Genomic DNA, 12,634 nt, shown 5'->3' with positions numbered 1-12,634 from the left:
CCATTGCTGTTCAACATAGTACTAGAAGTTCTAGCCTCAGCAATCAGACAACAAAAAGAAATAAAAGGCATCAAACTGGCAAAGAAGTCAAACTCTCAGTTTTTGTAGATGACATGATACTCTGCGGAAAACCCAAAAGAACCCATCCCAAAATTGCTAGAACTCATACAGGAATTCAGTGAAGTGGTAGGATATAAAATCAATGCACATGTATCAGTTGCATTTCCATACACTAACAATGAGGCAAAAGAAAGAGAAATTAAGGAGTCAGTCCCATGTACAACTGCACCCAAAACTATAAGATACCTAGGAATACACCTAACCAAAGAAGCAAAGGATCTATACTTATAAAACTATAGAACACTCATGAAAGAAATGAGGAGACACAAAGAAATGGAAAAACATCCCCGTGCTCATGGATTGCAAGAACAAAGATTGTTAAAATGTCTATGCTACCTAGAGCAATCTCCACATTCCATGCAATCCCTATCAAAATACCATCAACTTTTTTCACAGAACTGGAACAAATAATCCCAACATTTGTAGAGACCCAGAAAAGACCCCAAATAGCCAGAGGAATGTTGAAAAAGAAAACCAAAGCTGGTGGCATCACAATGCCGGACTTCAAGATCTATTACAAAACTGTAAGCATCAAGATAGTATGGTACTGGCACAAAAATAGATACATAGATTAATGGAACAGAATAGAGAACCCAGAAATGGACCCTCAACTCTATGGTCAACTAATCTTTGACAAAGCAGGCAAGAATATCCAATAGGGGGGAAAAAAAAAGACAGTATCTTCAATAAATGGTGTTGGGAAAATTGGACAGCCACATGCAAAAGAGTGAAACTGGACCATTTCCTAACACCATACACAAAAATAGACTCAAATGGGTGAAAGATCTAAATGTGAGATAGGAATACGCCACAATTGTAGAGAACACAGGCAGCAACCCCTGTGATCTTGGCCACAGCAACTTCTTGCTCATCATGTCTCGAAAAGCAAGGGAAACAAAGGCAAAAATGAACTATTGGGACTTAATCAAGATAAAAAGCTTTTGCACAGCAAAGGGAACAGTCGACAAAACCAAAAGACAACCCACAGATTGGGAGAAGATATTTGCAAATGACATATCTGATAAAGGGCTAGTATCTAAATCTATTAAGTACTTAATAAACTCAACACCTACGGAATAATTCAATCAAGAAATGGGCAGAAGACATGAACAGACATTCCTCCTAAGAAGACATTCAAATGGCCAACAGACACATGAAAAAATGCTCAGCATCATTCAGTATCAGGGAAATACAAATCAACAGCACTATGAGATACCACATCACGCCTGTCAGGATGGCTAAAATTAACAAGTCAGGAAACAACAGATTTTGTCAAGGATGCAAAAAAAGGGGAACCCTCTTATATTGTTGGTGGGAATGCAAGCTGGTGCAGCCACTCTGGAAAACAGTATGGAGGTTCCTCAAAAAGTTGAAAATAGAGCTCCCCTATGACCCAGTAATTGCACTACTGGGTATTTACTCCAATGATACAAAAGTAGTGACCTGAAGGGGCGCCTCATCCCAATGTTTATAGCAGCGATGTCCACAATAGCCAAACTATGGAAAGAGCCTTGATGTCCATCGACAGATGAATGGATAAAGAAGATTCCATACAATGGAATACTACTTAGCTATCAAAAAATGAAATCTTACCATCTGCAATGATGTGGATGGAACTAGAGGGTATTATGCTAAGCGAAATAAGTCGGTCAGAGAAAGACAATTATCATACAATCTCACTCATATGTGGAATTTAAGAAACAAAACATTGGATCATAGGGGAAGAGAGGAAAAAATAAAACAAGACAAAGTCAGTGAGACAAACAAACCATAAGAGACTCTTAATCATAGGAAACAAACCGAGAGTTGCTGGAGGTGAGGGTGGTGAGGGGATGGTGTAACTGGGTGATGGGCATTAAGTAGGGCACATGATGTAATGAGCACTGGGTATTGTATAAGACTGATGAATCACTAACCTCTACATCTGAAACAAATAATGCATATGTTAATTAATTGAATTAAAAAAAACAAGATCTATTTACCCATTTAGGATATCACATGTCTTAAAGCCTTTCATGATTTCAATAAATGCAGATGTCTCCCAGAACTTTCTTCATGGCTTCATTCACTTCTTTATTCCTCAAACTGTAGATGATGGGGTTTAACATCGGGGTTATCACTCCATAAAACAGCCCAATGATCTCATCAGAAGTGTTTGTGTCCTTTGACTTGGGCTTCATGTACATAAAAAGGGCTGAACCATAGAATAATATAACCACAGTCAGGTGGGCTGAACAGGTAGAAAAAGCTTTCTTTCTCCCTTCAGCAGAATTAATTCTCAGGATGGAAGAGAGGATAAAAACATAAGAGATGAAAATTAGCAGTAGGGGAATCACCAATATAATAATACCTACCATTGTCATGATAATCACATTGATGGTGATATCTGAGCAGATGAGTTTAAGAAGGGCCAGTAACTCACAGGTAATATGGTCGATAACGTTATTCCCACAAAACGGCAATATCATTGTCATGACTGTTTGCAATAGGGAGGTCAGATAGCCTATGATCCAGGACCAAGCAGCCATGTGCACATAAAGCACTCTGTTCATGATGATGGAGTACCTCAGTGGGTTGCAGATGGCCACATACCGATCATAGGCCATCACAGCCAGGAGAACACACTCAGTGCAACTCAACCCAAGGGAGACAACCATCTGCAGAGCACAGCCAATGAAGGAGATGGATTTTGTCTCAGAGCTAAATATGATGAGCATTGGAGGAACGGTCGATGATGTATAGCAGATGTCCAGGAACGAGAGGTTCCCAAGGAAGAAGTACATGGGGGTGTGGAGGCGAGAATCCAGTATGCTGATGATAATGAGGAGGCTATTTCCCAGCAGAATTATCACATACGTGATGAGGCAGAGCATGGAAAGAAAAAACTGGAGCACTGGGTATTTGGAAAGTCCCACCAGAATGAATTCGGTCACAGGCGAGTAATTCCCCATCTTCATGTGTTCCATGTTACTTTCAGTGTTTGGAAAAGGATGAGACTCAGGGAAATTTAAAATTTATAATGTAGATTTTTAGTACATCTTCACTTCCAATATTGTATTTGATTTATCCTGAAACACTCCTAGGAATCAAAAGAGGAGGGATGTGGTATTTATTTTATTGGTGATGGATGGTAGTAAGGCTTTGAGAAATCCAAAACATCTGAGGATTACACAGCAGCATAGTCAAGGCTGTTAGTACTCCAAAAATTCTACTGGGAAGTGCCAAATAAAATTTAGGACAAACTGCTTTCAGATGTAGATATGTAAAGGTGTCTTTATTAATGGAAAATTTTAAATTAAAGCTGTTTTCTGATGAAGCTGGTCTCTAAAAGATTATGTAGATTTAGCACCATATCATTTAACCTGGATATAACTTTAGTAAACTTCCTTTTTTCAGGATCTCAGCTCATAGTAAGCTGGGAAAAAACAATAATTATTTGTTAAGTTGTCATTAGAATCAATGTAGGTAAAATCTTTTAGGCATCTATAATAGTAGGTGGTTCCAACATGGCATATACATAATATGTAATTATATTTACCCTATGTAATATAGTAATATTGAATATGTATATTTAATATATACATACACACACAAAGATGAAGGAGGAATGGCTTTCTCTCTGTTCAAAAAAGGTACCAGATGAGGGAAGCCACTTCTCAGAATTTAGGTCAAAACAAGAGAAAACAGAAACAGTGAGTTTACCAGAACCACTGAATCAACATGCCAGGTGGGCCTATCTGAACTTCGCCACTTACCTTTGCTTTCACTTTTGCCTTTTCTTCTCCTATGGTGGTGTCAAGGGAGGTTTTGTTTCCTCATGATCTTCATCAGCAACCATACAAAAAACATTTTAACAGGAAAGTATCATCCGTGTAAAACAGTGTGCTTCCTATGCAAAACAACTTCAAGAAAAGTCCTCCAGCTCCTCCACCAATCACATTGTTACCCCTTGATTCTTCTACTGTAGAAATCTGGAGGCACCACTAACACCCTAACTGCTCTGCAGAGGCCGGCTATTTCTTTCAGTCTCCCATAGTACTCTTCCTTATGCATTTTTNAAAGACAATTATCATACAATCTCACTCATATGTGGAATTTAAGAAACAAAACATTGGATCATAGGGGAAGAGAGGAAAAAATGAAACAAGACAAAGTCAGTGAGACAAACCATAAGAGACTCTTAATCATAGGAAACAAACCGAGAGTTGCTGGAGGTGAGANTTTTATTTATTTGAGAGAGAGAACTTGTGAGAGAGCATGAGAAGGGGGGAGGAATAGAGGAAGAGGGCGAAGCATGCTCCCCGCTGAGGAGGGAGCCCAGCTAGGGGCTCCATCACAGGACTGGGATCATGACCTGAGGGGAAGGCAGACGCTTAATCGACTGAGCCACCTAGGCTCCCTTCTTCCTTATGATTTGTACATGTTGCTTTCTTAAGCTAGAAGGACCCCTCCTAACTTAGACATGACCTTTTCTAGGAAAACAATCTCACCTCCTGTTTTGAGGAGGATGCCCCTTGTCAGGACTGTCGTAGCACTCTGTACTTAATGTCTGTCATAGACTCCTTCATTTATTCATCTATACAGCTCAAACTCTGCCTAGTATACTATCATAGATAATAGAGATCCCATTATGAGCACTTGTTTTTGAAAANCAGAACTTTCTTCATGGCTTCATTCACTTCTTTATTCCTCAAACTGTAGATGATGGGGTTTAACATCGGGGTTATCACTCCATAAAACAGCCCAATGATCTCATCAGAAGTGTTTGTGTCCTTTGACTTGGGCTTCATGTACATAAAAAGGGCTGAACCATAGAATAATATAACCACAGTCAGGTGGGCTGAACAGGTAGAAAAAGCTTTCTTTCTCCCTTCAGCAGAATTAATTCTCAGGATGGAAGAGAGGATAAAAACATAAGAGATGAAAATTAGCAGTAGGGGAATCACCAATATAATAATACCTACCATTGTCATGATAATCACATTGATGGTGATATCTGAGCAGATGAGTTTAAGAAGGGCCAGGATCTCACAGGTAATATGGTCGATAACGTTATTCCCACAAAACGGCAATATCATTGTCATGACTGTTTGCAATAAGGAGGTCAGATAGCCTATGATCCAGGACCAAGCAGCCATGTGCACATAAAGCACTCTGTTCATGATGATGGAGTACCTCAGTGGGTTGCAGATGGCCACATACCGATCATAGGCCATCACAGCCAGGAGAACACACTCAGTGCAACCCAACCCAAGGGAGACAACCATCTGCAGAGCACAGCCAATGAAGGAGATGGATTTTGTCTCAGAGCTAAATATGATGAGCATTGGAGGAACGGTCGATGATGTATAGCAGATGTCCAGGAACGAGAGGTTCCCAAGGAAGAAGTACATGGGGGTGTGGAGGCGAGAATCCAGTATGCTGATGATAATGAGGAGGCTATTTCCCAGCAGAATTATCACATACGTGATGAGGCAGAGCATGGAAAGAAAAAACTGGAGCACTGGGTATTTGGAAAGTCCCACCAGAATGAATTCGGTCACAGGCGAGTAATTCCCCATCTTCATGTGTTCCATGTTACTTTCAGTGTTTGGAAAAGGATGAGACTCAGGGAAATTTAAATTTATAATGTAGATTTTTAGTACATCTTCACTTCCAATATTGTATTTGATTTATCCTGAAACACTCCTAGGAATCAAAAGAGGAGGGATGTGGTATTTATTTTATTGGTGATGGATGGTAGTAAGGCTTTGAGAAATCCAAAACATCTGAGGATTACACAGCAGCATAGTCAAGGCTGTTAGTACTCCAAAAATTCTACTGGGAAGTGCCAAATAAAATTTAGGACAAACTGCTTTCAGATGTAGATATGTAAAGGTGTCTTTATTAATGGAAAATTTTAAATTAAAGCTGTTTTCTGATGAAGCTGGTCTCTAAAAGATTATGTAGATCTAGCACCATATCATTTAACCTGGATATAACTTTAGTAAACTTCTTTTTTTCAGGATCTCAGCTCATAGTAAGCTGGGAAAAAACAATAATTATTTGTTAAGTTGTCATTAGAATCAATGTAGGTAAAATCTTTTAGGCATCTATAATAGTAGGTGGTTCCAACATGGCATATACATAATATGTAATTATATTTACCCTATGTAATATAGTAATATTGAATATGTATATTTAATATATACATACACACACAAAGATGAAGGAGGAATGGCTTTCTCTCTGTTCAAAAAAGGTACCAGATGAGGGAAGCCACTTCTCAGAATTTAGGTCAAAACAAGAGAAAACAGAAACAGTGAGTTTACCAGAACCACTGAATCAACATGCCAGGTGGGCCTATCTGAACTTCGCCACTTACCTTTGCTTTCACTTTTGCCTTTTCTTCTCCTATGGTGGTGTCAAGGGAGGTTTTGTTTCCTCATGATCTTCATCAGCAACCATACAAAAACTATTTTAACAGGAAAGTATCATCCGTGTAAAACAGTGTGCTTCCTATGCAAAACAACTTCAAGAAAAGTCCTCCAGCTCCTCCACCAATCACATTGTTACCCCTTGATTCTTCTACTGTAGAAATCTGGAGGCACCACTAACACCCTAACTGCTCTGCAGAGGCCGGCTATTTCTTTCAGTCTCCCATAGTACTCTTCCTTATGCATTTTTTTAATTTAAAGATTTTATTTATTTGAGAGAGAGAACTTGTGAGAGAGCATGAGAAGGGGGGAGGAATAGAGGAAGAGGGCGAAGCATGCTCCCCGCTGAGGAGGGAGCCCAGCTAGGGGCTCCATCACAGGACTGGGATCATGACCTGAGGGGAAGGCAGACGCTTAATCGACTGAGCCACCTAGGCTCCCTTCTTCCTTATGATTTGTACATGTTGCTTTCTTAAGCTAGAAGGACCCCTCCTAACTTAGACATGACCTTTTCTAGGAAAACAATCTCACCTCCTGTTTTGAGGAGGATGCCCCTTGTCAGGACTGTCGTAGCACTCTGTACTTAATGTCTGTCATAGACTCCTTCATTTATTCATCTATACAGCTCAAACTCTGCCTAGTATACTATCATAGATAATAGAGATCCCATTATGAGCACTTGTTTTTGAAAATAGAAGCTGGATGCAGAGTGCTTATGAGAGTAATTTTAAGCTTGTTTCAAGCTTAAAATATTGCTTAAAATTGTTAAAAATTGTTTGTTTTTCAAGAACAATGTCTGTGCTGTATGACGTTTCAATGTGGAAAAAATGTGGAACATTTTACAAAAACATTATATCAAACTAAAATAGCCTATTGATCCAAATTGTCAAGGATAGAAGAAAACTATGATCAATATTATTTATGCATATATATAAGAATCATAAATAAAGTACATCCAAACTGTATACTAAAGTGATATACTTTATTTCATGAATTAATGAAATTCCAAATTAATACCTGAAAATCTATCAATATAATACACTAAACAAATAGGCAAAAAATCAAAACACATGTTCATCTAATAACATGCCAGAAAACATTTGATAAAATACTGTACTCATTCTTAGTAAAATTTCTTAGAAATCTAGATATGGGAGGATACATAATTAATATAATAAAGATCATCTCTATCAGATCATTGGGTCACATAATTCAAAATGGCGAAACTCTGGAGTGTATTTATAAAAGTCGTCAAAGATTGGTATTAGCACTATTATTATTATTTAACATNGGGGCGCCTCATCCCAATGTTTATAGCAGCGATGTCCACAATAGCCAAACTATGGAAAGAGCCTTGATGTCCATCGACAGATGAATGGATAAAGAAGATTCCATACAATGGAATACTACTTAGCTATCAAAAAATGAAATCTTACCATCTGCAATGATGTGGATGGAACTAGAGGGTATTATGCTAAGCGAAATAAGTCGGTCAGAGAAAGACAATTATCATACAATCTCACTCATATGTGGAATTTAAGAAACAAAACATTGGATCATAGGGGAAGAGAGGAAAAAATAAAACAAGACAAAGTCAGTGAGACAAACAAACCATAAGAGACTCTTAATCATAGGAAACAAACCGAGAGTTGCTGGAGGTGAGGGTGGTGAGGGGATGGTGTAACTGGGTGATGGGCATTAAGTAGGGCACATGATGTAATGAGCACTGGGTATTGTATAAGACTGATGAATCACTAACCTCTACATCTGAAACAAATAATGCATATGTTAATTAATTGAATTAAAAAAAACAAGATCTATTTACCCATTTAGGATATCACATGTCTTAAAGCCTTTCATGATTTCAATAAATGCAGATGTCTCCCCAGAACTTTCTTCATGGCTTCATTCACTTCTTTATTCCTCAAACTGTAGATGATGGGGTTTAACATCGGGGTTATCACTCCATAAAACAGCCCAATGATCTCATCAGAAGTGTTTGTGTCCTTTGACTTGGGCTTCATGTACATAAAAAGGGCTGAACCATAGAATAATATAACCACAGTCAGGTGGGCTGAACAGGTAGAAAAAGCTTTCTTTCTCCCTTCAGCAGAATTAATTCTCAGGATGGAAGAGAGGATAAAAACATAAGAGATGAAAATTAGCAGTAGGGGAATCACCAATATAATAATACCTACCATTGTCATGATAATCACATTGATGGTGATATCTGAGCAGATGAGTTTAAGAAGGGCCAGGATCTCACAGGTAATATGGTCGATAACGTTATTCCCACAAAACGGCAATATCATTGTCATGACTGTTTGCAATAAAGGTCAGATAGCCTATGATCCAGGACCAAGCAGCCATGTGCACATAAAGCACTCTGTTCATGATGATGGAGTACCTCAGTGGGTTGCAGATGGCCACATACCGATCATAGGCCATCACAGCCAGGAGAACACACTCAGTGCAACCCAACCCAAGGGAGACAACCATCTGCAGAGCACAGCCAATGAAGGAGATGGATTTTGTCTCAGAGCTAAATATGATGAGCATTGGAGGAACGGTCGATGATGTATAGCAGATGTCCAGGAACGAGAGGTTCCCAAGGAAGAAGTACATGGGGGTGTGGAGGCGAGAATCCAGTATGCTGATGATAATGAGGAGGCTATTTCCCAGCAGAATTATCACATACATGATGAGGCAGAGCATGGAAAGAAAAAACTGGAGCACTGGGTATTTGGAAAGTCCCACCAGAATGAATTCGGTCACAGGCGAGTAATTCCCCATCTTCATGTGTTCCATGTTACTTTCAGTGTTTGGAAAAGGATGAGACTCAGGGAAATTTAAATTTATAATGTAGATTTTTAGTACATCTTCACTTCCAATATTGTATTTGATTTATCCTGAAACACTCCTAGGAATCAAAAGAGGAGGGATGTGGTATTTATTTTATTGGTGATGGATGGTAGTAAGGCTTTGAGAAATCCAAAACATCTGAGGATTACACAGCAGCATAGTCAAGGCTGTTAGTACTCCAAAAATTCTACTGGGAAGTGCCAAATAAAATTTAGGACAAACTGCTTTCAGATGTAGATATGTAAAGGTGTCTTTATTAATGGAAAATTTTAAATTAAAGCTGTTTTCTGATGAAGCTGGTCTCTAAAAGATTATGTAGATTTAGCACCATATCATTTAACCTGGATATAACTTTAGTAAACTTCCTTTTTTCAGGATCTCAGCTCATAGTAAGCTGGGAAAAAACAATAATTATTTGTTAAGTTGTCATTAGAATCAATGTAGGTAAAATCTTTTAGGCATCTATAATAGTAGGTGGTTCCAACATGGCATATACATAATATGTAATTATATTTACCCTATGTAATATAGTAATATTGAATATGTATATTTAATATATACATACACACACAAAGATGAAGGAGGAATGGCTTTCTCTCTGTTCAAAAAAGGTACCAGATGAGGGAAGCCACTTCTCAGAATTTAGGTCAAAACAAGAGAAAACAGAAACAGTGAGTTTACCAGAACCACTGAATCAACATGCCAGGTGGGCCTATCTGAACTTCGCCACTTACCTTTGCTTTCACTTTTGCCTTTTCTTCTCCTATGGTGGTGTCAAGGGAGGTTTTGTTTCCTCATGATCTTCATCAGCAACCATACAAAAAACATTTTAACAGGAAAGTATCATCCGTGTAAAACAGTGTGCTTCCTATGCAAAACAACTTCAAGAAAAGTCCTCCAGCTCCTCCACCAATCACATTGTTACCCCTTGATTCTTCTACTGTAGAAATCTGGAGGCACCACTAACACCCTAACTGCTCTGCAGAGGCCGGCTATTTCTTTCAGTCTCCCATAGTACTCTTCCTTATGCATTTTTTTAATTTAAAGATTTTATTTATTTGAGAGAGAGAACTTGTGAGAGAGCATGAGAAGGGGGGAGGAATAGAGGAAGAGGGCGAAGCATGCTCCCCGCTGAGGAGGGAGCCCAGCTAGGGGCTCCATCACAGGACTGGGATCATGACCTGAGGGGAAGGCAGACGCTTAATCGACTGAGCCACCTAGGCTCCCTTCTTCCTTATGATTTGTACATGTTGCTTTCTTAAGCTAGAAGGACCCCTCCTAACTTAGACATGACCTTTTCTAGGAAAACAATCTCACCTCCTGTTTTGAGGAGGATGCCCCTTGTCAGGACTGTCATAGCACTCTGTACTTAATGTCTGTCATAGACTCCTTCCTTTATTCATCTATACAGCTCAAACTCTGCCTAGTATACTATCATAGATAATAGAGATCCCATTATGAGCACTTGTTTTTGAAAATAGAAGCTGGATGCAGAGTGCTTATGAGAGTAATTTTAAGCTTGTTTCAAGCTTAAAATATTGCTTAAAATTGTTAAAAATTGTTTGTTTTTCAAGAACAATGTCTGTGCTGTATGACGTTTCAATGTGGAAAAAATGTGGAACATTTTACAAAAACATTATATCAAACTAAAATAGCCTATTGATCCAAATTGTCAAGGATAGAAGAAAACTATGATCAATATTATTTATGCATATATATAAGAATCATAAATAAAGTACATCCAAACTGTATACTAAAGTGATATACTTTATTTCATGAATTAATGAAATTCCAAATTAATACCTGAAAATCTATCAATATAATACACTAAACAAATAGGCAAAAAATCAAAACACATGTTCGTCTAATAACATGCCAGAAAACATTTGATAAAATACTGTACTCATTCTTAGTAAAATTTCTTAGAAATCTAGATATGGGAGGATACATAATTAATATAATAAAGATCATCTCTATCAGATCATTGGGTCACATAATTCAAAATGGCGAAACTCTGGAGTGTATTTATAAAAGTCGTCAAAGATTGGCATTAGCACTATTATNTATTAGCACTATTATTATTATTTAACATTTTTTTTTCTTCTGAATGATCCACTGAATAGAAGAGAAATAAATGATATTTATTTATTGATGTATTATTGCATGTTCTTTCATGTTTCAGTTTCAATCAGCATTTGAACAGTTGCAACAATTCTTTTTCTTTTAGGTTGCTGGAAAGTCTGATTTGTGTTGATCATGGGTCATTCTATATTCATGAGATGACATACCTTCATATGTTATACAACCAATAGAAATTGTCATCTTGGAGACGAGTAAAGGGAAAGGAAAATGCTCATGGTATAATGTTACATTAAAATAGGAAATTTCGGGGCACTATAAATGATTATAATTTGTATATATGTGGCTGAAAAAAAGCCACAGCAAAATGTTAACTAGTTTTCTCTGAAATACATTTGGAAGCATTATTAATATTCTTAATTTTTCTTCATTTCAAATTTTCCCTCATTCTCCAAGTTTTCATAACATGAAGAATATGTATATTATATGACTGTAGAAGTCAGAAGTATTTTAAAAATCTTCAACAATATACTAGCAAACTGAATCCAAAAAATACATTAAAAAAACCATTCACCACACTCAAGTGGAATTTATTCCCAGGATGCAAGCGTGTTTCAATAGTCACAAAACAATCAGTGGGATACAGCACATCAATACAAGAAAGGATAAAAACCATGTGATCATTTCAGCAGATGTAGAAAAAGCATTTGACAAAGTAAACATCCATTCATGATAAAAACCCTCAACAAAGTAGGTGTAGAGGGAACATATCTCAACATCGAAGAGGCCACTTATGAAAAAACCCACAGCTAACATCATCCCTGATGCAGAGAAACAGAACTTTTCCCCTAAGGTCAGGAACAAGACAAGAATGTCCACTCTTATCACTTTTATTCAACACAGTACTGGAAGTCGTAACCAAGGCCATTAGATGACAAAAAATAAAAGGCATCCAAATTGGTAAAGAGGAAGTAAAACCTTCACTTTTTGCAGATGACATGATACTGTATTCAGAAAACCCTAAAGACTCTACCAAAAACTACTAGAATTGTGAAATGAATTTAGTAAAGTCACAGGATACAAAATCAATATACAGAAATCTGTTGCATTTCTATACACTAATAATGAAGCACCAGAAAGAGAAATTAAGAAAATCC

The 12,634-nt window shown here is 37.6% G+C and overlaps 3 protein-coding genes across 3 annotated transcripts; all 3 read right to left on the bottom strand.

Annotated features, from left to right (window-relative positions):
* Window positions 1–2,141: 2,141 nt before the first annotated feature.
* LOC117802922 (olfactory receptor 13D1-like) lies at window positions 2,142–3,091 on the bottom strand. Its single transcript, XM_034663711.1, has one exon. It carries the CDS (start codon window positions 3,084–3,086, stop codon window positions 2,142–2,144), a length of 945 nt encoding a protein of 314 aa, XP_034519602.1. The 5' UTR covers window positions 3,087–3,091.
* Window positions 3,092–4,748: 1,657 nt separating this feature from the next.
* Window positions 4,749–5,701, bottom strand: LOC117803147 (olfactory receptor 13D1-like). The gene is made up of 2 exons (XM_034665568.1): window positions 5,153–5,701; window positions 4,749–4,960 (listed from the first exon to the last, which is right to left on the bottom strand). Exons 1-2 carry the CDS (start codon window positions 5,694–5,696, stop codon window positions 4,749–4,751), a joined length of 756 nt encoding a protein of 251 aa, XP_034521459.1. The 5' UTR covers window positions 5,697–5,701.
* A 2,691-nt stretch (window positions 5,702–8,392) lies between these two features.
* LOC117803146 (olfactory receptor 13D1-like) lies at window positions 8,393–9,349 on the bottom strand. The gene is given in 3 exon segments (XM_034665566.1): window positions 8,393–8,610; window positions 8,803–8,870; window positions 8,872–9,349. Coding segments are annotated over 3 exon segments (759 nt in total). The 5' UTR covers window positions 9,345–9,349.
* Window positions 9,350–12,634: the final 3,285 nt, after the last annotated feature.

Source organism: Ailuropoda melanoleuca, chromosome 7 (assembly GCF_002007445.2).
Source record: "Ailuropoda melanoleuca isolate Jingjing chromosome 7, ASM200744v2, whole genome shotgun sequence".
Classification (NCBI taxonomy): domain Eukaryota; kingdom Metazoa; phylum Chordata; class Mammalia; order Carnivora; family Ursidae; genus Ailuropoda; species Ailuropoda melanoleuca.
Note: the sequence above shows the minus strand (reverse complement) of the source record. Positions and strands in the feature narration are given on the sequence as shown.

Excerpts from the sequence above, each read along its gene's own strand:
- LOC117802922 (XM_034663711.1), bottom strand. The coding sequence starts at position 3,086 with ATGGAACACATGAAGATGGGGAATTACTCGCCTGTGACCGAATTCATT.